At 57.1% G+C, this 25,569-nt stretch overlaps 1 protein-coding gene across 11 annotated transcripts in view; it reads right to left on the bottom strand.

Moving 5' to 3' along the window:
• Window positions 1–795: 795 nt before the first annotated feature.
• The window catches only part of SUN1 (Sad1 and UNC84 domain containing 1), a 40,784-nt gene continuing 16,010 nt past the window's right edge, over window positions 796–25,569 (bottom strand). For 4 of the 11 annotated variants that reach the window (XM_070414223.1, XM_070414230.1, XM_070414224.1 and 1 more), the window contains 21 exons: window positions 22,350–22,538; window positions 20,995–21,164; window positions 20,176–20,202; window positions 19,908–20,072; window positions 16,840–17,037; window positions 15,809–15,889; window positions 15,408–15,524; window positions 14,277–14,375; window positions 13,708–13,801; window positions 12,623–12,681; window positions 12,386–12,531; window positions 11,504–11,743; window positions 10,660–10,746; window positions 9,742–9,785; window positions 8,484–8,619; window positions 7,622–7,876; window positions 7,040–7,124; window positions 5,148–5,263; window positions 3,162–3,329; window positions 2,777–2,869; window positions 796–2,428 (listed from right to left, as the gene is read on the bottom strand). In XM_070414223.1, the coding sequence (XP_070270324.1) occupies window positions 2,315–2,428; window positions 2,777–2,869; window positions 3,162–3,329; window positions 5,148–5,263; window positions 7,040–7,124; window positions 7,622–7,876; window positions 8,484–8,619; window positions 9,742–9,785; window positions 10,660–10,746; window positions 11,504–11,743; window positions 12,386–12,531; window positions 12,623–12,681; window positions 13,708–13,801; window positions 14,277–14,375; window positions 15,408–15,524; window positions 15,809–15,889; window positions 16,840–17,037; window positions 19,908–20,072; window positions 20,176–20,202; window positions 20,995–21,164; window positions 22,350–22,538 (2,683 nt within the window). In that variant the 3' untranslated portion in view covers window positions 796–2,314. The remainder of the gene's footprint in view (window positions 2,429–2,776; window positions 2,870–3,161; window positions 3,330–5,147; window positions 5,264–7,039; window positions 7,125–7,621; window positions 7,877–8,483; window positions 8,620–9,741; window positions 9,786–10,659; window positions 10,747–11,503; window positions 11,744–12,385; window positions 12,532–12,622; window positions 12,682–13,707; window positions 13,802–14,276; window positions 14,376–15,407; window positions 15,525–15,808; window positions 15,890–16,839; window positions 17,038–19,907; window positions 20,073–20,175; window positions 20,203–20,994; window positions 21,165–22,349; window positions 22,539–25,569) is intronic. The other 7 variants (XM_070414221.1, XM_070414222.1, XM_070414226.1 and 4 more) reach the window with 7 other exon arrangements.

The following is a 25,569-nucleotide window of genomic DNA, read 5'->3' as shown; positions in this document are numbered from 1 at the left end:
GGAAGGAAAGGGACCCTCTGAGCCCGGAGGTGGGGCTCCTGCCCCCTCGGCACATGCGGGGGTGCGGCTCCGTCCCGTCGCGGAGCTGCAGGCAGCTGATCAAGACTCATCCTGATGTTTCTCTCCCCGAAACCAACGGAAACCTTTTTTTAAAAATATGTTTTTATTGATTTCAGAGAGGAACGGAGAGGGAGGGAGAGAAACATCACTGATGAGAGAGAATCATGGATCGGCCGCCTCCTGCACGCCGCCCACTGGGGATCGAGCCCGCAACCCGGGCCTGCGCCCCTGACCGGAACCGTCAGTCCACAGGCCGGCGCCCTATCCACTGGGTCACACCAGCTGGGGCCAACGGAAACTTTTAAGGGGGGGGCGGGGGCGGAGCCTCGCAGCCCTGCCCTCCGCGTGCGGGGCGTGCGGGCGGTCAGTACCCACAGGTGGGGCAGGCCTAGGCCTCGGGTTCGGGCGGAAAACCAGCGGGTGCGGGTCCGGAGCGCCGCCCGCCCTGCACTTCACCCATGAACCGAAGCTGGTTCTGCTGGAAGCGGGCTCCTTCCCCACCTCTCCTCGTGGAGCGGCCCCTGTCCCCCAAGACGCCCCTCCCTCCCTCCGAACCCGAGGGTGCCCTGCAGTCAGGGCCGGTGAAGCGGGTGAGCACGAGGCGGTTGCATGAAATCCCGACAGACACGGGAGAACATGCAAACAGTCGTCCCCCCCACAGCTCCCCGGCAAAAACAAAGCAGACTGGCAAACAAATAGGCTGTTTATTATTCATGTGAAGTATGACATGCACTCTTAAAAATTAAAAACTCTTTATTAAACGTTTATTTCAATAGCATCTTAGTTTGGTGGCAGCAACAGGAGCACTACCAGACATGTGGGAAAGCATTTACAAAAATACACTGCACAAAGTCCTATCTTGCATCTTTAAAAATAAATATTCAAAATATTTCCACCCCAACTCCCAAATTTAGTTTTATATAGGAAATTCTGACTCATATATCTATCCTATAATATAGGAAACATCTGTATACATTTTATCCAACTTAACTGCATAGGCAATAACTCCAATTCTAAGAGTGAGGGAAAAAGCTACCTAGTTTTTGTGTATTTGAGGACTATTGCGCAATATACATGAAACTCCAGAAAACCTGTCAGCACCATCATTTTATCTTTTTCAAAAATACAACGTTTATGGTACACCAAGAAACTGTCTTAACCCAATAAAACTTTAAGGTAAAACATCTGTAACATCTTACGTGCCTTGGGATATCTCATTTATAAAGTCTGCTCAGTGTTAAATAGCCTCAGTGTTAAACAGCCTCAGTGTTAAATATTATGACCACAATGGGTCTCCCAGGAAGGGGAGGAGAATGGCCCACAGCTTAAGAAAAGGCCGGAGGAGTCGGGACGTGGTGGCTTCGAGCACGGGCCACGCTGCACCATCTCCTGCGACGCCACCAGTGGGTAAGAACAGCCCTGGGTGGCTGGGGCCTGTTAGTGTTGCTTGTGCAGAGCTGGAACGAAACCTGAACCCACAGGATGGGAGGCCGTTCCCGTTCATGCTGGAGGGGAGCCTGCGGAGACGCGAGCCCACGTGTGTGCTGACACCTAGACGTCCGGGTCCCAGTCAGACCCACACCAGCCACGCGAGGTGACTCCCGTGTTCCCGCCGGGTACTCGTACACCAGGCTCTGACTCTGAGACTCTCTGTCCGTGGAGCAAGCGAAGCAGAAACACACGTATTCATCACTTCTCCCCCGGGGACGTGAGGCGACGACTGAGTGAGTAAAGCACAATCCCACCCTAAAGGAAAGGAGTTTGGAACTGAAGTTTGGTGACGCTGATTTTTCCCCTGAAAGAACTGAGTGCTGAAAAGATAAAATAGGTAGCTGCCCCAAAGTCCTTTAAAAGGGCCAGTGATCGGCTAAGTGTAGAAGCTTCAAGAACACGTCAAACCTTTTAACATCATTTGCTTTGTTCCTGATGTCAAGAAAATAAGGAATATAAACAGCTTTATGTTTAAAAACAAATCCCCCAAACAAAGTGTCTTTGTGAACCATACATTCAAATGAATTTCTGAGATCACCTGTGGCTAACGGGTCCCCGCAAACCCAAGCCCTCAACACGCAGCTTCCCACAGAACAGCAAGGGGCGGCACAACAGTCATTGCTAGTTCCCGTGTCCTGCTGGCAGTCAGCAGCGTTTATTGAACAGGGGACGTCACGTGTCCCACGCCCTTGCTCACGAAGGAAGGTCCCGTGTCTCGGGTGCCCCGTATGTACAGAATGTACAGCAGCAGTGAGGAGCGGCTCTACTTGGCAGGGTCTCCGTGCACTCTGAACCGATAGAGACATGTGTATTCAGGGTGGCCCCAGTTAGAAAAAATCCGAAGTTCCACTATTTGGAAAGCTCTTTCAGGTCTTTTCTGAAATCGAAGGGGAGAAAAGAAAACACTTATTTCATATTAACACTCCCGAGCCCAAGCACGTGCCCCCAAGGCTCCTGAGAGAGAGGAGCCAGGCTGGGGACAGGCCCTGTGCCATCTCACAGGCACAGCTCAGGTGGGGCTGAGAACGCGCCGTGAGCACAGACTTGGCTCCTGTGCAGGACACATTGACGGGAGCAAAGCATGCACTGCAGAGGCTCATTCAGGGAGAGGGGAGCCCCGCTCCCTTCCCGAGGCTGAGCCACGCACTCTGGCAGCTTGCTCACGGCAGCAGGGCCCGGGGACTCGGGCCCGGGGCTGGGCCCAGTGTGTGTGGCAGGTGCTCACCGGGACGGGGAAGGTCTGGAGCGACTCCCCCTCTTGGTCGAACATGAACTGTCCCAGCAGCTGCCCTTCCTCTTGATACTCATTTTCTAGTCCCTGAAAGCAAAACCAGATGGTCACCGGATGGTGGAAATGACACCGGCGGACAGCATCTCTCCAGCAGGAGCGGGGGAACCCGTCTCCATCACTGCGGAGACCAGGGCCTCTGCGAGGCTGCCACCCGGGCCTTTCGTTCAGGGCTTTCGCAACTCCTCGCCGGTGAGGGAGGTGTTCCTCCATCACTGAGACCTGACTGTCTCTCCGCTGGGCCCATGCTGCCTGCAACGCTCCAGAGGAAGGTGGGCAGGGAGGAGGGCACCTGTGGGCCCCCGGGTGCAAGCACACTCACGTAGACGGAGAAGTCCTTGGGGGCGCTGGTGATGTTGCCCGTGGGCGACAGCGTCTTTGGTATGTGCTCCAGGGTGAAGCTGGTCGGGTGGATCTCCATCGACAGCCGCACCACCAGGTACCCCTGTGAGCCTTTGAATGCCCAGCAGTTCCCTGGATAGATGTCCGGCTGGGGAAAGGCAAAATACTAACACTTAATAGCTGGGCAAGCGCTTAACCAGTCATAAAGCAGAAGCAGGAAGAGGAAAGACTGATACCGTTGAAATAAAAAAAGCATTTTTCATGGTAAAAAAATTACCATCAGCAAAATCAAAAGACAACCTGGGGAAGAGTGACTGCCTCCCTCAGGTGAGTGCGTTCTACGGCGCTCACATGGCCAGAACCAAAGGGAAAATGGGCGAGACGCACCACACAGGCCACACGGCGTGTCAATGTCCCCAACCACAAGGAGGCCCAGCCCACACAGGACTGGAAACCAAGTCTATGTGGCAGGTGTCCGGTGGCTCACCTAGCAGACCACCATCACCCCAAGGTGGGCGCCGTGCTGACGCTGTGGGACGCGCACGCTCACACACTGTGCACACCGGCCAGGCTCAGGAAGCCCAGCGGGCAGGCACATCGGTCTCTGATCCACATGCCCACTTCCATCCGGGGACACTGGCCAGGGTACAAAACGATGCCCACAGGACACAGGCGGCAAGAGCACTTTCCACAGCAGAGGAGGGCCCTGCCCTGGTGCCGGCTGCTCTGTGGTGCGGCCCAGACCAGGAGGGAGGGAGGGGCAGGATGGTACGACACGAGGAAAAGATACCCATTCTCGGTTCTTTGTGCCCCCTCTGCTCGCCCTGCGAGAAGGGGCCTGGGCCCTGAACACTCGTTGCCGTCCGAAGGAGCGGCCACCCCGAGCCCACGCTCTGACTCCCGGCAGCCCTTGGGGCGCGTGCCCGTGGGTTTCTGCAGGTGCCTGGTGTGCAGCCCTCCGTGAGCTGTGGCTCTGCTCCTCGGAGGTGTGGGCTGAGCCCGGGGCGGCCCTGCCCCTCGGAGGGAGCTCACCCTCCCCAGGTGTCCTGGCGACGGCCCACATTCCTCCCTGCGAGCAGCCGCCACTGCTGCTGCCCCAGCACAGCCGGCACCTTCCCTCCTTCCCGGTCAGGCACGGCTCGCTCTTGCCCCACACGTCTACCATGCAGAGGACAGCTGCCTCCTGACCACCAGGGCTCATGCTGAGACCCAGGCCAGCACGACGGCACAGGGCAGACCGTGCCCGAGGCTGCGCAGAGCTGAGGTACGCGGTGAGCGGCCCTGTGGACCAGGGCCTGGCGCGTGCTGGGGAGCGAGCAGCAGCATTACGCAGGGCAGACACCAGCGGCACTGCGGACAGGGCCAGCACTGCCCGTGAACGGCACTCCCTCACTGCTCAGCTCCTTCCTGAGCTCTTTCAGGCTGAGCGAGTGGTTTCTAAGTGAAAGGCTGCTATCATGTGAATGTTTCATGTTAAAAAATAATTTAAATTTTCTTCCAAAAACATTATAATGTAAGGCAGCAGTTTAGTCCTGAGGCCAAACGAACGTACCTGATGCTTTACACTCTTCATCATGAGCCTTGAAATCTGAGACCCGTACGGGAGGGAGGCCCGGGAAGGCAGCACACGCCCAGAATTGTAGGGCCTGTGTGTGCGAGCCGCCTGCGGGGTCTCACCCCGCTCTCAGGCACGAGCAGGCACAGCTGACTCGCACAGTGGGCCCTGCAGCTCACACCTCAGACAAGATGGGACGGAGTTACAAGCCAACCTTGGGGCGAGGGGACAAGAGGGGCTGGGGGTGCTGGCCCGCATGTGTCCGCTGTGTGAAAACTCATTGACTGAAGACGGGCGAGGGCACACACTCCTGTATGTACCCTACACCTTCACAAAAAGCTAGACATACATCACAGAGTTGGTCACAACGGGCCCCCCGACGATGCCAGCCGCCAAACACAGGGTCCTCACCTGGATCACGACGCGGGGCGACTGGGAGAAGTACCACAGCGGGATGCCGAACAGGCTGATGAGCGCCGTCTTGGTCTCATGCGTCTCTGAGCAGCGAGTGCTCAGGATGCTGCCCCCTGGAAGCAGGGGCCTGTGTCAGGAAGAGCCGGCCAGCCCCGCAGGGAGGAGCTGGCCTTGGCACTCTGGGTCAGCCCCCACCTCAGCCCCACTCGGTCCAAGTCCAGTGCCAGGAGGTGCCTGCTTTCGGCTGCGCTGTGTGCACCTGCCAACATGGGAGGCCCTTAAACATGGCTGCTCCCCGCCCGCCCGCACCTCTTGTGACAGCAACTCTGAATAAACTTTTGTTCACGGTTTTTTTAAAATCCTCACACAAGGATATGTTTCTATTGACTTTAGAGAGAGGAAGGGGAAGGAGAGAAACATCAATGTGAGAAACATGGGTTGTGCCTCCTGTACCCACCCTGACCCCAATCAGGGATCGAACCCACAACCTAGGCATGGGCTCTGACTGGGAATCAAACCCACACCTTCCAGTGCGCAGGACGACACTCCAACCAACGGAGCCACACCAGCCAGGCTGCTCGTGGTTTCAAAAGAACAATAAGGAGCCCAATCAGGCCCCGCTGCTACCTGGCCCGTGAGGGTTAGAGGGTTAACTTAAAAGGCCCACGGCCAGCTGCTGGGGGGCTGGGGAGACAGGCCCCCCTCCTTCCTACGCTGCCGGGACGAGGCAAACTAAACAGGCGGCCAGAGTGTAAGATCACCACCACCCTGCAGACTCCGACCCTTCCACACACTACAGCGCGGTAAGAGCCTCCTCTTCTCCAGGAAAACCTGTAATTCCTAATGTTACGGATCCAGAAACCCGCGATCCCCTGTAAAACGTAGGGTGGCAAAACCTCCCCACTGACCGGACGCGAAGTCACTCAGTCTTTCTCTCTCGTGTCGTATGAGCATCCACGATTTCTTCACAGAAACGTTCCCGTGTCTGATCCAATGCCACAGAGATCAGGTGACAGAAGGCAGGTATGTGGACCCAACCCTTCCCTGAGCCACAGTCTGATTTCTCAAGTCCCTCGGCCTGAGATCTCGGTCCAGAGCCTGCAGGCAGGCGGCAGGCTGCCCTAACAGACCACACTCGCCTTATTCCTTGAGGAACCCCGCCCTCGCTCCGCTGGTTTGCTGCATTTCTACGCCTGAGGACCTGTCCCTGGGGACTGTGGTCCCGGCAGGAGGCAGGCGCTGGAGGGAGTCTCGCCAAGTTCCGGAAGGAACCCGCCTCCCCACGGCGAGCACAGCCTCCTGGGAGACGTGGGCAGGAACTACCTGCCGCCCATGACCTCCGTGCAGTCACCTCGGCGAACACCAGAGACGGGGTCACAGACAGTGAGTGTCTTTCTTCTGGTGCTGCCTTCAATTCGTCAAGACGCGCCCTGGCCATTGCGGGTTCCATCCCGGTTGGGGTGCGTGCGGGAGGCAACCAACCGATGTTTCTCTTGTTTGAATGTTCTCTCTCCCCGCTTCCCTCTCTCTCTCAAAAAACAATAAAAACCTATCAAGCGAGGATACACAACAAGCACGTACCACCTGCGACGTTTACACACACACACTGCACGACACTCAAGACCACAGCAACCAACCTCCCACAGTGGGGGGACCCTGAGAGCTGGAAGAGCCCTGGAGCCGTGGAAAGGCCCCGCAACTGAGATTTAGCCCACGGCCTCACCACAGCGCTGTGCGCAGGGAGAGCCAGGCCGTCTGGAGCGCGAGCAACTGGCAAGGAGGAGCCCTGAAAGCCCGAGTGAGTCCTGGTGCTGGATGGGGAGTGGCAGCCCCTACGGCTGCACCTGCCAGCAGGTGGCCTCTGGCAGTCACCAGAGGGGCTCACTCACCGCCAGACTCCAGGGCGAAGTCCACCATGCCGGTCTTGTCCTGGGAATACAGCTTGAGCGCGTTGTTCACGATGACGCGAGCTTGCTGGGCGGAGGCAGCGCAGGAGGGGACCCGACCCAGGGGAGGGGAGACAAGGCTACGTGTTAGCGGCAGGCGCGGAGCCTGCATTTCAGGGAGAGCGCTGTCAGGGAGCTATGTTGCGGATGAGGGCATGGGGATGTTTGGGAAATCCAAACTGCAGTCTGCACCCGGCGGGGCCGCACGAAGGGCATGGGAGGGCGCCCACCCCGCCCACAGGGCTCCACCGCCCCAGCCCCTGGCACACGGAGTGTGGCCATGCAGGCTCAGAGCAGGCACTGCGCCTGGTTCTGTGATGGGAGACACTGAACCTCAGGTGTGCGGCTCCAGGCAGCCAGACTCTGGGGCAGAGGTGAGCAGGGTAGTCCTCCCAGCAGCAGTGCCACCTGGGCGCCCACCTCTGCCCCTCCCTGGCTGGCGCCTGCCCTGTCACCACCGATCCCGCTGCTCAGGACCCGGCCCTCATCGCCTCGCCAGTGTCCCCTCCCTCCCTCTCCACCTACCGCTTCTGTGATCCCAGAAGTTCCCTCCGAGGTCACTGCGGCCATGATGGCTTCAGAGGTTGGCCCCTGTCTTGTCACAGAAATGTGGTGGGTGATGTTCTTCAGTATCTGCAGCTCCAGCTCTCGCAGCAGAGCCTGCAGGTCGGCCTTGCTGACGAACTGCGCCGACAGCTTCTGCAGCAGCCAGTCCAGGGAGCCGTCCTGCTGGTCGTTGGAAAGCAGGAGCCTGACGGTCTCTCGGACTTGGGCATCGACCTAATAAAACCACGAGGACACAGACGAGAAATCACGCGGCTCTGTATGCCCCTCCCCTTAGTCACGATGGCAGTGTCTTCACGTCCATCATGGAAATGCTGCACGACCCCCAAACCCCTTTAAAATGTTTTCAATGACTTCAGAGAGGAAGGGAGAGAGAGATAGAAACATCAATGATGAGCAAGAATCATTGATCGGCTGCCTCCTGCACTCCCCCAACCCTGAGCGGAAATCAAACCCTGAACTCCTGGTTCATAGGCTGCGCCGAACCACTGAGCCACGCCGGCCGGGTGATTCCCCCCCTCGGTTAAATGTAAGAACCCCTCCAGACACGCTGGAGTAGATCAGAGAACAGGCGTGGGAGCGGACGCGGCATAAGTGGGGCCTGTGCCTCGGGCCAAGGAGGAGGCGCCGTCCAGCCTCGCCCACCCAGCACTGAGGCCCCCGGGTGAGGGGCACAGAGCACTTTAAATGTAACTGTTTCCAGAAACGCCCACAGACATGACTGCTCCCCACACTTCTGTACCGAACGGCGCCTGGGCAGCAGCGGGAGCAGGTGCTCTACGCTCTACGATCCGGTGGAGAGGTAGGGTCAGAGGAGGCTTACCTTCCCGAGGACCGTGTGGGCCTCCTCACAGCTGCTCCTCAGAGGCCGCCATGCCGCCACGTCTGACCTCAGGAGCTCCAGCTCTCGCTCCAGCTGCGCCACCATGGACAGCAGGTGTTGCTCCTGCCCAGGTGCGCTGGCCGTTGGGGTGGGGGGAGAACAGGCTCGGTGAACTCGGGAGAAGCGCGGCCCCAGACACAGTGGGTGACGTCAGCCTGCGCCTCATGCACAGGAGCTCCACACACTCAGGCCGGGTCCCTGAGGGTCCCCCTTGCCCAAGGGTGCACCTGCCCCACGTGTGCTGATGGGGGCGACCGCCAGACACAGACACACAGCACACGGGTCCAGTGCAACTGCCAGCTAGACAAAGACACAGACACACAGACACACAGCACACAGACACACACACACACAGCACACAGACACACACACACAGCACACAGACACATACACACAGACACACACACACACACACAGACACACACACAGCACACAGACACACACACACACAGCATACCGGGTCCAGCCCGGCCACCAGCCAGATACAGACACACAGACACACTGGGTCCAGCTGGACCGCCAGGCGGGCACACACACAAACACACCACAGACACAGACACACAGCACACGTGTCCAGCCCGACCACAGGCCAGACACAGCAGCCAGAGGGGACAGGGTCCCCAGTTGAGCCTCAGGAATCACTGAGCAACGAAGGGTGAAGTATTGTATTTAGACAACCTAGAGGGCGGGGGAGGGGCTTGTGTGATGAAACTAAGGAGTGAAGAGTGAGAAGGGGGGTCCAGTGTCCGAGGGCTCGGGGGAGGGCTGGCTGTAGAGGGATGCACGGGGCGCAGTGAGGAGCCCAGGACCTGCCGAGGCACCAGGCTGTTTGGACAGCAGAGGGACAGCTAGAAGGGCTGGAGCCCTGCTCCGAGGGGCCAGCTGCAGTGCGGTGCAAAGGCCGTTTCACACGCAGGCCCTGCCCACAGGACAAGGGCTGAGCTTCGATGCCCACGTGCCAGAGATCTCCAGGCACTGAGCCCCCCACTGTGACATGAGCCTGGGTTTATCTGTGCCCCAAGGGTGGCCCTCCAAGCACTCCAGGTCAAAGGGGTGCCCTGCCCTTGGGGTGCTGCGAGGAGAGCAGCAGACCCAACAGGCCCTTCCCAGGAAGACACACAGCTCTGATCCTCGGGAGCTCGTCACCCCAGGTGGCAGCCCCACGACACGACGAACCTGGCGCATCTGAGCCTCCTACCTCTCTGTCCTCAGCTTGGTCTGCTCCAGTTCCCTCTGGATGGCCTAGAAGGTACGAGAAACCATCTGTTTTCACGATGCCATGCTGGCTCTTCATGAAGCCACCCGTGTGGTTGACTACACACACCTACGTAGTGTAAAGCCACAGGTCTGCCTGGGTTCCTCCCCTACAGCCCCAGCCCGGCTGCCGGCTGGAGGGGAGGGTTTGCTTTCCAGACACTGAGAGAGGAGCAGTCACACAGGAGCAGCTGGTGCATGTCCCACATCCGCGGCTCCGGACCAGCCCAGGGCCCTGGCGGTCACCTCCATGGCAGCACAGGACAGGAACACACACGCCCACACAAAGGGGGGTGGCAGGGTCTGGGCTCTGTGCCGGGCGGACAGGCCTTCTCGCAGCCTCAGGCCTCAGCAGCAGGACTTCTCCCACCTGCTGGGCGGGCCTCACCGCTCTGACTCGGTCGTGGCTGTGCCCTGCCTCCCCCTGGGTCAGCTGACAGCCCCGTTATGCCCTGCTCTGTGCCAGCCCAGCGCCTGGCCTCCGTCCTCTGTCTCCATCAGCATCTGAGACACAGACTTTCCCTCCAGAAACTGACTTCTCGTCTGCACACAGGGTGCCTCTGGAGGTGGCTGTGACATCTGGCATCTGCAGCCCTGCCCTGTGGCCTGGCCGATCCCTGGTGCAGGCCTCCCCTCGAAAGACACCTCGGACCATGAGCTGGACATGCTCATGAAGCATCACAGCTACACACGGAACCTTCCAGGGAAACCCTGCGGCCGGAGAGGCCTCCTTCACGTCCATGAGGGACGGCAGCAGATGCCCCGAAAGGGCACTTCCAAGGCCGGGGCGCGCGAACACCGACCCCCGTGGGCTCTCACGTAGGAGAGCACGTTGCCGAGGCCACATGACGAGAAGGAATACCTCCAACTTTCCCGCCAGCTTCCCCAGAAGGTCCTCCAGGTCTGAGATGCGCGATAACTGCTCGTGGTGGGAGGTCACCGCGTCGGCCTTGGAGAGAAATGAGAACAAATGGTGGAGAAAGGTAAGCGACAAACCAACAAACCCTGGCACGTTATTTCCACACAAAATGCCCGAGTATGGAGAGCATCTGGTCACCACGTGGCGGAGCACCTGGAAGGCTCACCACCCACCAACCAGGCTCTCGTCTCCACCGCCGTCGGAGACCCGAGACCGTGCCGGCAGCTCAGGAGAAAAGACACCCACGTGGCTGCCCCTGACAAGCTGGGGTTCCCTCTGGGGTCACCGTGACCAGTGCTCAAACGTCGGAGGTGGCCAAGAACAGAGGGCCAAGCGTACTGAGCCAACCAGACTTAGATCTCAACTCCAGAGAAACGGATCCTGCCTTTTCTACATGTCATTTTCTTCTTTAAAGAGAACGCAAATGAGCCGTATGCACGAGGGGCGGCCTGCTGGCCACCCTCTTGTGTGGGAGCTCCCTGTCACGAGCGTCCGTGCTGGGAGAGCACTCGGGCCTCAGCTAGATGCTCGGGGGACCCAGGCTCCGGGTGGGACTCTGAGCTCGCCCGGCGGCACAGCCACACAGAGCTGTGACCAGTGCTGCCCCCTCCCCGCCCCCCGTGGAGCCACGCCCGCTGAGCGCATGTCTAATGACTTGGTGTTCTCAGGAAAGAACGCCAGCCCGCCCTCCGCACACTGATGCCGACGCCCTAAGGTCCAACAGGAAGAGCAGGGCCAGGCCCACGCTGTGTCCTCCTGACCATGGCCCCAGAGGGAAATGCCTCACCTGGGAGCCCAGCAGCCCACTGGCTCCAAGGTCCTTCAAGTGCTGCCCCACCACGCTTGTCACCAGGGACGACACCCCGGCACCCCCGTCGTCCATCTGGTCCACCCGCACTTGCAGCTTTTGGAGCGAAGCTGTCAGTTCTCGAAGCTTCTCGTCGCGGCTCTGACACTGTCCGGACAGAGAGGTCACCTGCCTCTCCACCTCACTCATCCAACGCCAGGGAGACGCCTCCGCAGCACCCTAAAGCAGGAAGGGGACGTTCCCACAGCAACGCGAGTGAGACATCAAACCGGCATCAGGTAACCTCACTACCGAGCAGGCCAAAGCTAAAGGCAGAGCCCTGGCCGGAGTGGCTGTGGCTGGGTCATCCTGTGTACCATGGTGTCGCCACTTCATTCACGGCCGAGGCACATGCCACGTTTTGGGCTCCACCCAGTAGGGGGTGTGCGGGAGGCAGCCCATCGATGTGTCACTCTCTTTCTCTCTCTCTCTCTCTCTCTCTCCCTCTCCCTTCCTCTCTCTCTAAAAATCAATAAAAAGTCTTTAACAAACCCCCCAAAAAACTCCAAGACAGAATATGATAGCAAAATGTCAACTATAATGCACACAGGTACATGAAAGGAAAATATGCAAACATGCCCATCAGTGGAGTCCCTACATGGCAAGCTAGTGGTGGTGTTCATTTCCTCTCTGTGCTTTCTATATTTCCCTAGCAATGAGCACTCTATTTTTCAAGTTAAATTAACTGGATTAGGAGGTGACTTTACAGATGCATTATCTGTACTATTTCAGAGCATTTAAGGAGCTTGATATTTAAAAGTATTTCCTAAAACAGGGCCCCCCTGCACCTGCAAGGCCAGGTGAGGGCTTTGAACTGGTTACCTCTGGAGGCTGGCTCAGGTGAGAAGTCTCAGGTGTGAACATGTCTTTGGGGTCATCCACCCTCTGTGTTCTGAGGGTGTGTGTCCAGTTGAACACAGGCAGGAGGGAGAGGAAGCCGTCCTGGCCTCGTAAGGAAAGGCCGGCACCTTGAAGGAGAGAAAACCAGGCGGTCGGCCCAGGCACACCCGCCTCCCACAAAGGAGGCACCTCCTAGGGAGCGCAGTCACACCTACTCACCGAGTAAGAGGAGCAGTGGAATGAGCAAGATGAGAAACTTGCAAATATCCCGAAGGCACCTAGGAACCAGGAAAACATTTGCCATGAGGAAGCACAAGGCAGGGTTCCCCGTTCACTTGCCCTCTCCAGGTGACACCGCCCCCCCTGCCCCCGAGTCCTGAGAGGAGCCCACAGAAATGCAGTTACAGTTTCCCCACCAGGTGTGTCTCCACTACAGGAGCCCGGCCTCTAAGTGGTGGCTTGGACCCACGTCAACAATCACACACAGGCCACGCTGGGAGCATGGCGGGGGCGGGGGGGGGGGGGGTGCCGGCGGGAATGGGGGGCGCCTCGCTCATGGGCCCCAAGGTAACCTGGGCCGTGGGAGCTGCCCCAGCACTGACAGGACCTCCTCCCTCAGTGACCCTCCCGTAAGAACGTGAGAGCATTTCTTAAAACATAAAATGACATGGGAATGCAGGGCTTTAACATACCATACCACAAGGCTATAAGTATAAACTAAGTCATTATAAAACAATAATTCAAATGATGTCCCACAATTAGCACACAATCAGTTTGTTTGTTTTTTGTTAATCCTCACCCAAGGATATTTTTCCATTGATCTTTTAGAGCAGCGGTTCTCAACCTGTGGGTCGCGACCCCTTTGGCCGTCAAACAACCCTTTCACAGGGGTCGCCTCAGACCGGCCTGCACATCAGATATTTACATGACGATTCATAACAGTAGCAACAGTACAGTTATGAAGGAGCAACGAAAATAATGTTATGGTTGGGTCACCACATGAGGAACCGTATTTAAAGGGCCAGAAGGTTGAGAACCACTGTTTTAGAGAGAATAGAAGAGAGAGGGGAAGACAGAGAGAAACATCCATGTGAAAGAAACACATTGATGGGTTGCCTCCTGCAGGCACCCTGACCAGGGCCCAGGCCGGGGAGGAGCCTGCAAGCAAGGTACAGGCCCTTGACCGGAATCGAACCTGGGACCCTGCAGCCCATAGGCTGAAGCTCCATCCACTGAGCCAAAGTGGCTAGGGCACAAAATCAGTTCTTTAAAACACAAAGCGGATGTGATGTCAGGTTCCTTACCTTGTAAGAAGAAACACGTTCAGCCAAGAAATCAAAGTCACAAACTGGTACCATCCGCTCCCCAGCCACCAGAACACCCCAGAGGCTGCCGTCCCTGAAAGAGGACACACAGACCGTCTCGGGGAGTGCTCTCAGGAAAGCCAGGCTCCTAAGCGAACCGTTTTAGGGGCGGCCACGCTGGGAGCACCGGGAAACTGACGGACAGGCGTTTGGGAAGCTGAGGGGCTGCAGTTCAGGGGCAGGCATGTTAAGGGGTGCTGGTCAGCACAGCAGGAATCCACACGCTCCAACATGGACAGCAGAGGCTGCAGCCACACAGAGTGCTCATCAGCACACCAGACACGACTGGGAGGGGACACAGAGCATGCATCTAGTTACGGCCAAACAGGCGGCCAGACGCTCACAGCACCGGACACTGAGGACAGAGCCCATGCACCAAGCCCAGAAGGAAGCTCGCCACAGGGGGAGCAAGCACGGGCCAGGCGGGGATGTCCGCGGGTTAGGGGAGTCGTTCCCTGCAGTGCTAGCTGCCCAGCCCGGGAGAGTGAGCACAGAGCCGGCATAACCACCTGGAGCCGCCGCGGACAACCAGAGGGCCGACCACACGGCCTGCGACACAGACCGCCCTGCAGCTCCGATCCTCCGCAGCGCCCGCTCCACGATGTGACCTGTGGCAGACAGACGCGTGCGGGGGGCACACTCACACACAAGACCCCAGAGCAGCAGCTCTCCACAGCGACCACACGGCAGAAAACACCTGCTAGTCTGATTTTACCCCAATTCTCCTCTGAGGAACTCGACTCCCTTCTCAAGAAAAACAAAAACAAAGCATCTAAGCAAGACACTGACATGAACTCTGAAGAGGCTGCTGTGTGAACGCCTGCCTCCCTCCCTCCTGCCTGGGGACGCAGACGGGACGCCCGGGAGGCCATGGCGGGGCAGCTGCCCACAGACTGGCGGCGGTGTCTGCAGGATTCACACGGAGAGAGGTACGTAAAACCCCGCAGACACCAGTTCACACGATCAGCCGAGACAGGACCACTCAGGACAGGATGGAAACCAGCGGGCCAACGCTTCCCAGTGGGAGGGCTCTGGAGCACAGCGGCACGGGGTGCGAGCAGCACACACAGCTCCAAGCCGTCCTGCTTCGTCTTTAAGACGGATTGTTGAGCTATCCACTCCTATTGGCACGTGTGTGCCGACTCCTGAAACTATTACGTAATTCCAACATGGCCGATATGCAAAGAAATATGGTTTAAGAGAGTTTTAAAAGTCGACTGTTTTATGTTTATTAATTAACAGTTGACAACTATTTTTGAAGCTCAGCTTAAAAAAAAAAAAAAAAAAAAAGGCCGCCCTAAAAAGGTGCCCCTTTACCAAGAAACTTACAGCTACAAACGGAGACACCGAACTCCACGGACATCTCCCCGCTGCCCGGGGAGGGGCAGACGGCCGTCGCTGAGCAGGATGCGTTCCCACACCAGCCTCTGCTAACCCTTTCATTAAACCTCAAGTAAGTTCTTTTTTCATTCATTTAATTCATACTAAATACGCTTTCAAGAGAGAGAGTCTCCATACTTTAAACCAAAGTTAGCTCGAATCCTGTCCTTTTTTAATGGGCATCTGGATCCCAAATGTGGACAAGGACCAACAGGCATTTGTGGAGGACATGACAAGAATGGAGCAGAGTGAGAGACAACCTGCACGAGACAGGGTGGGCCGCGTGGTCCCTGCTGCCCTCTCTGTCCTGGGGGACCACAGGGAGGTGGCTGTGTGGGTTTCGAGGTGCTCCGTGCCCGTCCCCCGACAATCATCGCCTGCGGGTGGTGGTGACAAGCAGTTAATATGCAAACCCTGTCCATTCGAAAACTGTGCACAACAATGGCAGTTTGAAAAAATTAGGAAACTCGATTATGAAAAAGAGAAAAGACAAAGCAAATGAACCTGGTGGCATGAGCTTCTATCGTTAAGGATTAAGCAGCAGTTCTGGCCGCCCCACCCACCCAGGGAGGCGCGAGTTCACGGAGTGATGCCCCGTGTCAGGGGCCTGCGTGCGACCTGGGAATCAGCCGAGAGCAGGTGCGGGACGGGCCATACTTACACGACTCCCCATTTACACTGAGGCCTCCGTCCTCTCTGAGAAACTCTGTTACTGTCCTCCTCCCACAGGGATCGGAACGAGCTGCAACACACGCAGAAGAGGCTTAGAGAGCTCCGTGTTCCAGCGCCTCCTGGGCCCAGGAGCCGGGCAGGCAGAGCACACGTGCGCCACCGGCTCAGCACAGCTGGGGGCTCGCTCAGGCAGGAGCACAGGAGACAGGAAGAGAGTTTCAGGCCCCCCTAGCTAAACAGTACGCCCACCAACACAATGCACAGGGGCTGCTTGAATGCGTCCAAACATCGTTCTAAATGCCATTCAAATAAATTGTTTTTGCTTTAAAAGAGAATCAGAAACTGAGCATATTAAATTTTTATTTAAAAGGTGGCTTAAAGCCCTGGCCGTGTGGCTCAGGTGGTTGGAGCGTCCTCCCGTACACCCAAAGGGTGGGGGTTCGATTCCAAGTCAGGGCACATGCCGGAGGCAACCGATGGATGTCTCCCCCCCTCTCTCTCCTCCCCACTACCCCGCTCTCTAAAACCGAAAATAAATCCATAAGCATATCCTCGCATGAGGATTTTTAAAAAGTGACTTAAGCCCTAGCTGGCGTGGCTCAGTGGATAGAGCATTAGCCTGCGGACTGAAGGGTCCCAGGTTCGATTCCGGCCAAGGGCATATGTCTGGGTTGCGGGCTTGATTCCCAGTAGGGGGCGTGCAGGAGGCAGCCAATCAATGATCCTCTCTCATCATTGATGTTTCTCTCTCTCTTTCTCCCGTCCTCTCTGAAATAAAAAAGAAATATATATATTTTAAAGTGACTTAAAAATGTTTAAACACTGGTCAACTGTCAGAAAACGGAGCCGCACACAAAAGACAGGAAGCCCTCCGCCAGCTCCCAGAGGAAAGCCTGAGCCAGGAGAGTCGTGCCGAGACCATGCGAGCAGAAGCGTGCGCGCCACGCTGGGAAAAGGAGCGTTTTCTCCACCTTGAAAGCATTATTTGGTGGAAAAAAGAGAAAAAACGTATTGAAGTACCTTGTGAGTCATGGCTTTCTGACTTAAAGCTTTCTGATTCACGATCTTTTGATTCATAGCTTTTCAATTTGGAATTTTCTGATTCATAATTGAGCTTCATTAAAACCACTTGAAAAAGTTGCACTAAGAATGATGAAAAGGATGACGAAGTGTACGTGGCCAGCCACAGAATCCTATCCACGTAGAGAGACGCGCCGCCTATCAAAAAACCGTGGACACAGTTAATTGCCTCCCACAAAGCCAGCATTTCCTCCCCGACCAATCAGAGCCAAACCATTCGTGTCAAGCAAACCAGAATCGCTTTGTAAATGGGCACCAGACAACAACTGGGGAAGGGGACGACAAGGGCGCTGCCGCGAGTGGCATGCCACCCTGACGAGACGGAGCTGCCGCCACGAGTCTCTCTCTGGCCATCTTCACACGAGACCCCGTCGGAGCTCACCTCACCCAATGCTGCTCACACACATGCTCCTCCTGCACTGCTGCCTGGAGGACGGATGCCAGGGGAGGCCAGCGCACCTCCCAGGTCCTTGCCACAGCACTCGAGGGGACCAGAGACAGAGGCGTGGCCTCTGGAGGCAGCTGTGCACTCACGGAGCCGCTGCACCAGGCCTTGTCGCACAGCGCGCCTCGATCAGCGCCCGAGCTCCAGAACACACGATGGGACCCTGACACGTTCCCTCTGTGACCCTAACATGCGTGGGGGGATACGCTACAAGGTTCAGTTGCTAGAAACCTTTATTCCTGGAAAAGCTTCTTCACGTCACTGAGGGCCCCACCGGGCAAGCTCACCGCCCACTGGAGACGACCCGGTCTGCGAGGAGGCGCTCTGAACCTCGGCTCACACTGCTCTGTGCAGAAGCCTTAGCGACTCAGACGACGGGCAGGAGGCAGAGGGCTGGGGGGGACGGGGTTGGGGTCATTTTAAAGAAGTAAAAGTAGAGCTTTTTTGCAAACGGCTTTGTGAAGCAGTCGACCCCGGGGGCTGGCACTTCTGAACAGAGGCTGGAAAGCAGAGCCATTTATTAAGAGGTAACACAGGGTCAGTCCCCTGATAAAAAACACCAAAGTCCCAACTTTCACCTATCAGACTGAAAATGTTTAAAGGATGAAAATATGAAGAACTGGCAAGTCTCTGGCTGAGACCCTCCGAGAGCCGCAGTGGGACAGTGACCGGGTCAGTGGGATCCGGGGGATGACACCTGCAAGATGCCCGAGGCCAGCCCCAAGCTCCATCACCCAGCAGGTTGCAGATGTGGAAAGCCACCCACTGTCTTCACTCTCAGATAATGCAAACAAGGAGCCCGGAACGCTGGTGAACCTTGAGCCCTGGCAAGGGCCAGAGCTATACAGCGATTGTTCAATCCAGATCATGGGGGCTCAAGCTATTTCCTGACCAAAGAGTCTCAGAGTAAATCCTTCTAATATTTACTGACCTTTAAGATAGTCTGTCTGTTACTGCAATTACCGGCGTAAGGGCTAGATGTGTATCCAAAATTGAATAAAAGGTTGGCAAGGCTTGGGCACAAGGGGAAGTCCTTTCCCTTGCATTGGGCTTTCCGCCTGGCCCCCAATATTTCCAAATTATTATTTCTTGTCTTGTCTGTCATTTACGCGCGGCCCTTCTCCAGATCCCGAACCCTGAACCATGCAGGACGTGGACACACAGCACAGCTGAGCCTCAGTGTGGCAGCCTGCAGGGTGGGGACAGGCAGTGCTGCCGGGAGGGCCGGGACACTGGGGCAGAGCCCGCAGCAGAGGGCGTGCTTGGCGATGCGGGCTCCACAAGGCCTACCCAGGTTCGACGCGTCGCCATGTTAGAAAGGCAGTCCTCCTGTTCATCTACCCTTGCCCTTCCCTTTCTGCTTTCCTATTGTGCCCCTCACGCCACAGCAGACAGAACCACAAGCATCAGCAGCTGTGACAAGACCTCTGAGTCCTGATACCATCATCCATTATGTCCACAGTCACCTGAGAAATGTTAACTGAGCACACTCACGCTCAAACACAGCCCTACTCTCCTGCACCTTCTGTCCCCACCTGGTCACCTGCCGGGTGTGGCCTCCAGCCCTGCAGGCTGACCAACACTCAGACTGAGCGCACAGGAGCAAGGACTCGGAAGCGAGGTGATGCAGTTTCGGCCCAGGGCTCCCCAGCCTCCCACGAGCATGGGAGCAGGGACCACAGGCAGGAAGTCAGGGGGCGTGGAGGACCGGAGCCAGCAGGGGTATCTCAGCCACACGACAGAACCTGGAGGGAGGCCTGCAGCTCTGGGGCAGGAGGCAGCCCTGCAGCCCGGCCTGCGGAGGCCATGGCAGTTCCAACAGTCGCATAGCTTCAGAGCCTCTCCCAGGGCCTCCATGCTCCAGCACCTGCTGCCAGTGCCATGCCTGCCCGCGGGGCCAGGGAATGAAGCTGCCACCCCAACAGGCCAGGGCTGAGCTGTCCCCGAAATGAAGCTCCCTCGATCATGAATGTGGAGACTGGGGACTGCGTCCTCACTCCTGCTGGCATGAGCCCCTCTGGCAGGAGGCAAAGCACCCTGTGGAGCTGCTCCGGGGGTGCACGTGTGTCTGAAAGTGACTGCACAGTCCCAGCAGCTTCATCTAAGTGCAACTTCACAGACTTTCAGACACTCCCAGGACAGAAACACGAACCACAGGAAATGTAAGCTGATGGCCTGCCTGGCGTGGCTCAATGGATGAGCGTCAGCCCATGAACCAGGAGGTCTTGGGTTTGATTCCTGGTCAGGGCACATGCCTGGGTTGCGGGCTCCATCCCCAGTGTGGGGTGTGTAGGAGGCAGCTGACCAATGACTCTCTCTATCTCTTTCCTCCTCTCCCTTCCTCTCTGAAACCAATCAAAGTATATTTTTAAATAAATGTAAGTTGAAAAAAGGTTAAGAAGGAGCACAGCTACTTTTTGGTGCATTTCTTAAACTTTTATAGGATAATTTTGAGTTCAAGTCCACGACAGAAAAAGTGCAGATGCTGAGGCCTGTGATACCAGGTTTGTAAGAGGGGACGTGGAATCTTTTCCTACCTCTTAAACAAGCGAGCGGGACTTACGTTTCTGACTCCTGTCCCTCGAGTAGACCCTGGAGGAGGTGCCGTGCGCGGGGAGCGTGTCCTGGCGCTCGGACAGCAGGGTGCAGGCCCTGCAGGTGTAGCCGTTGCTCCAGGCTGCGTCTGCGGCCACCTTGCCATTTCCCTGAACGACAGCTTTATTTCCACCTGAAGGTTTCAAAAAGCAGAGGGGGCCTGCTGCTCACAACCTGTGGACCCTCACTCACACTCTATCTTAAAATGAAGGGCAGAAAAAGGACTGAATCATTACCTTTAAGATCTCCATCATCATCAAGACCTAAAACACACATATTTTTGCAATTGAGCTCAAATGATCAGAACAGAGCAAAACCCACTCAAAAAAGTAAAGGTTACAATGGTTAATGACTCAGCGTTATGGCGCTGGTCAAAATTTACTTCCTAAAACGCCTAACATCAATGGCAATTTCTCCAATACATACACACCGTCTTTTGACGGAGGTGGAAGGACATCGACGAAAATGCATGCATGCACCCACATGCGCACACTGCCCGTGCTAAGGACGCAGCATGCAGGCAGGATTTGCGGGACCAGCCGTTTCTCAGACACGGCAAACCCCTCCCCACCCCCCCTGCTCGCTGCCTCGCTCCCTAGAGCAGCACATAACCCCAGGAACAAGCCCAGGGCTTCTGTCCCTGAGGCCGGCCAGGGCACGGAGGGGACACAGCACGGGTCTGCGCCCATCAGAGCTGCTGCCTGAAGCTGCCATTCCTGGCAGGAGTGGCGTCGCCCTACGGCTGCCTCAGTCAAGTCAGCTCAGTCACTGTGTCTACTCTGGGTGCTGTCCAATGGCTCACAAACACGGCCTGCCCGCTGCCGAAGCCGAGGGAGCCTGAGCTCACTGCTCACGGACGGCCAGTGCCCACAAGCGGCGCGCTTGACCAGCGGCTCTCCGCCTGCTGCCTGACCAGCGGACGGTGACGCAGCCTATGCCGCTGTCCGCGTGGGCTTTGTGAGCCTGAGGAACACCCTGACCTATGGGGCTCCACTGGCCATGACCTCCCTCCTTCCCGAACAATCTGAGCAATAATCACACCGCAGACAACTCACCCCAGAAGTGGTCCACTTTGGTCTGTTCTCGGATCAGAGACTCGTCCAGCACGGGTGGCCGTAGACAGGCCGCGCCCTGCAGACCGCTGCTCTGGCCAGCAGCAACCTGCCTCGAGGGGCGGTTTACACTAAAAGCCAGTTTGCTCGCACTTCTGTGCTGTTTTGCTGTTCTAAAAAGAAAGGAATAAGGAATAAGTTCATAGACTTTTTCTTGTAAATATAAAATGATTATATTTTACACACACAAAGCCTTTGAGAATAAACATAGCATTTAAAAATTTTAAAAAATATATTTTTATTGATTTTAGAGAGAAGGGGAGAGGAAGAGACAGAAACATCAATGATGAGAGAGAATCATCGACCGGCTGCCTCTTGCACGCCCCACTCTGGGGATCGAGTCCGCAACCCGGCATGTGCTGTGACTGGGAATGGAACCGTGACCTCCTGGTTCATGGGTCCATGTGCAACCACTGAGCCACGCGGCCGGGCTGCACAAAGCATTTTTAAGGCAGCATCTCTGTCCATCTCTCTGCTGCAATGAAACACCCACTGATCTGGAAAAGGGAGTCCTGAGCTGGGGTCCGAGAGCTCCTTCTAAAACTGCAGCGGTGAAAACTTAAAATAACCTCGTCTAAAAACAGCCTAAACATAAAAACAAAAAAGCACATGGTTTCTAAGTCTGCCCTCCCTTCCTTTTTAAACCAAGTGCCCACACACCGGCACACCCCATTCCACTCCTCAGTCACCAGGAAAGGCATTAAGTCCGGCAAACAAAGGCTGTGGTCTAAAATAACCCCCATTCCCAGTGAGCACAAGTGACAAAGGTGAAGGCCTTGAACACTAACGCTTTCAGACCCTGAAGATTGCTAAGACCAGGAGCAGAAGCCCCTTGAGGGAGCAATGCTGGGTGGGAGCTGGCAGTCAGCCCCGCTGGGCCAGCAGCATCCCTGCTGACAGCACCTTCCCCGCTCCCGACAGCAGAGCCTGCAGGGGAACCTGCCACTCTCACGTGCCCACAGGAGACCTTCAGGTCCACTCCGAGCTCGCCCACTGTGCTCCTCTGGGCACGGGCAGTCTGGTACTGCACAGGTTTCAGTAACAGACTGGCTGCAATGGCCCCGCCCAGCAGCCTCTGGCGGCCTGTGCCCACGTGAGGGGCACCCACACCCTCCCAGGTCTGTAAGCCCTCAGCACACCAACGCCAACAGCCCTACTGACAGCACAGCCATGAGACCACTTGTGGGTCTGTGTGCACGCCTGCCCTCAAATCCAAGAGCTGGTCTTACAGGCCACCAGTGTGTGCGCTGGGCTCTACCTGGTGTGAGCTCGTGTGTGAGCACCAAGGCGGGGCTCACCTGGCCGTTCTGTCCTTCAGGGAGGCTGTGCTGCCGAGGCAGGAGTCAGCGTCCCCCGCCTGGCCCCCCTCAGTGCTGCACGCAGTGGTAGCCAGGCGCAAGCTACGCCGGGACATTCTTGGAGAATCAAACACGGGGTCCAATTTGTGCTCAGTCTCGAAATCCAGAGCATCAGAAGAGTAACTGGAACTGGAAGGAGAGAAACGTGTCAGAGGAACATGCTCACAGCACCACTTGACACACACACACACACCTACCTAACAGAGGAGGGGGACCTGTGGCGCCTTTTCAGAAACACCCATACCACTGTGACTCTTCTACAAGGCAGACAGGCTGCACCCGACTGGTGCGGGGGAAACCAGCCCCCGTGCCTGCTGTTTGAGTCAGAGCTGACCTGAGCTCGCTCGCTGCCGCCATGCTGAACCCCACCTGTGGGCCATCGTGTCCCCCACACCCGGTGACGCAGCAGCGACAGCGACCCTCCAGAGCAGGACTCGCACACAGTCCTAAGTGACCCGAGGCAGGACAGGAGGGAGCAGGCGCTGGACCATCTGCTCGTTGGCCTCTAACTCGAGAGGCCACAAGCCAGGGGGCTCACTCAGCCCTCCATGGAGTTAGCGTGAACTGAAAGGTGTGTCCCTCTGTGTTGGTAGCAAGCTTTTCCAAACCAAGAACCATTCTCCGAGGGCCTGCTCTGTGTCACCTCGGGGTGGGACCGTGCCTCCTGCCCTGCCCAGCGTGCTCAGGGCTCCCGCTCACAGGACACATATTCCTGGGCCACCAGCAGGGAGGAGCCACCACCTGGCAGGTAGGAGGAGGTGAGCACAGGTCACTGCGAGGAGGGGAGGGGCAGGACCCGGCTGAGGGTTTCGAGACGCTGAGGGAGACGGACTGCAGACCCAGGGCACCGGCTGGGGGGTGGGGGACGGGTGCCTGGGAGTGCCACGTGTTGCAGAGGCTCCCCACGGGAGCGGTGGTGTGGGACGCCCACTGCCCAAGGCAGCATGGGAAGGACTTGGCAACCGGAGTGAAGTGAATGGGCTTAGGAGCAGTTTTGCATTACATTTGATATTACAGACAGAGTTTCCTCCTAAACTCATTAGGTCTGACACTAGAACATGCAGTCACAACAGTAGCTGGCACCAGGGCTTCACAGCACAGGCATGGGACACGCCACACGCCTTCAGAGCCTGCTCCCGTGGACTCAGGGGCTGGAGTGGGAGCCTGCGGCCGCCACGCTGAGTGTGCAGCAAGGAGGCCACGGACATCATTTTAGTACAGGCTAAAATCGCCTGTTTTCTTCCCAAAATATTTTATACAACTATTAGTGACCCAGTGCACGGATTTGTGCACATTGAAAGGAAATTAATTAGAAGGTGGCCGGTGGGGCAGGACTGGGCAAGATGGGCTGGACACGCCCTGGAGCCAACCTCCCGCAGTCCCTCCCCAGCTGGCACACCCGGGGTGGTGCCATGGCTCGAAGGGCGTCTAGGGAGTGAGCGGGGTCCCTCCGGTAGGTGGGGCCCCTCGACCTGGCCTGCGGGGATCGGGCTGAAACTGGCTCTCCAACATCCCCCGAGGGGTCCCGGAGTGCGAGAGGGCACTCTGCCAAGTTGCCTCATACAGGGTGTGGAACACAAATGCATGTGTGCAGTAACCAGATTCGGGCCGACAGTGCCCCAGCAACAACATAACCCACGGCTGAAGGTGGGATCGCGCGGCCCCGCGAGGAATCGATCAGGCTCCCTCCTCTCTGGTTTTGGGGTGCATCACCTTCTGCTGCCAAGTCACTGCCGCTTGGCAGCTCCTGCATTGAGCATCTTCCCCCTGGTGGTCAGTGCACATCATAGCGACCGGTCGGACACTTAGCCTATTAGCCTTTTATATATAGATTATACATAGATGACTTCTGTTTACGGAAATCACGTTCTTTCAAAACAGAGCTCCACCTGCAGCTGTGGACCCTCCACGGGTCACGGAGGCCCTCCATGAACTAACCTCAGGAAGGATAGTGACGGCCAGGTCTGCCCGCCTCTGTCCAAGCCACACCCGTATGGCGGGCACAGTCAACCGGGCAATCCAGAGGACAGGCAAAGGCAGCGGCTCTCTCCCTGCCCTCCCCAGCCACCCCGAGATCACAGCTGGGCAGGAAGAAGCTTCTGGAAGAATGTTACAACAGCAGCCTATGTAGACCGCCTGTGGGGGGTGGGGAGGGAGGAGATAAACATGACACGCCCATGTTTCCTCAGCTGTGAGGCTGTCCGAACCCTTAAAGGTCTATATCTCCTCTCACAGGAAGACACACTCCAGGGTTGTCCTATCTAAACTGAGACAAACTTGAAAACAAACCACACCTTACACATAAAGCACAGAAAGACCTGGAAGGTCTTCTTCAAACTGGTCACAGAGCTACCGTCCCCAGAGCTAAACCAGGCTGGGTTCACGGCAGGGAGGGCAGGGCAGGGGTCAGCAATCCCCTTGGGCTCAGCCCTCCTTCCACAGGGACCTGCATCCGGGACAGCAGGGGCTGTGGCCTCGGCCTGAGCTGGGCCCCGCCATCCCATCCATCCTATCAAACAGGCTCCTCCAGGCAGAGGCGCCCGCAGCCCCAGTGGAGACACACGCCTGCGGAGACAAGAGGAACCAAGCACCCAACCAGCAGCACCAGCGTCCATGGGTGTCCAAGCCCTTCACTGGTTCTCTGTGAAGCTGGGGCGAGAGCATTGGTGACATCACCGGAAGATAAAGACGGCAGCACAGACAAGCCCCACAGGGAGCCTAGCTCCACCCTCGAGGGCCAGGTTTCAGTCTGGCTCGCTCCTCAGTTGTGTTGTTATGGACACCTACTGGTCTTTAAAAATCTATCTAAAAAAAAAAACAATCTATCTAGACGCACTTTTAATCCAAAGACTGAAGGAAATCTACTGCAGTTGAAAGCCTGAAACTGCTCTGGACCTGGGTGCGAGGAGCTGTGCAGTGGGCAGTGGATGCCAGGGACCCGCCAAGGCTGGTCTGCGGGCCGAGCAAGTCATGTGCAGTGACCAGCTGGGGACTCTGACCCCACACTCATGCTCAGCGATGTGCTTTCTGAATATCTACCCCTAAGCTGATCCTCCCACGCTGACCCCTCATCCCCTGTCTCTCTGGACCTTCACCACAAGGTACCCACCTTCACCACTGTCCCAGGGCCTGGCCATCTCTCCCAGCTCTCTCTGTTCAG

Source organism: Myotis yumanensis, unplaced genomic scaffold (assembly GCF_028538775.1).
Source record: "Myotis yumanensis isolate MYYU_CA2020_CCGP unplaced genomic scaffold, mMyoYum1.0.hap1 SCAF_5, whole genome shotgun sequence".
Taxonomy (NCBI): domain Eukaryota; kingdom Metazoa; phylum Chordata; class Mammalia; order Chiroptera; family Vespertilionidae; genus Myotis; species Myotis yumanensis.
This window is presented reverse-complemented; position numbering and strand designations above follow the sequence as displayed.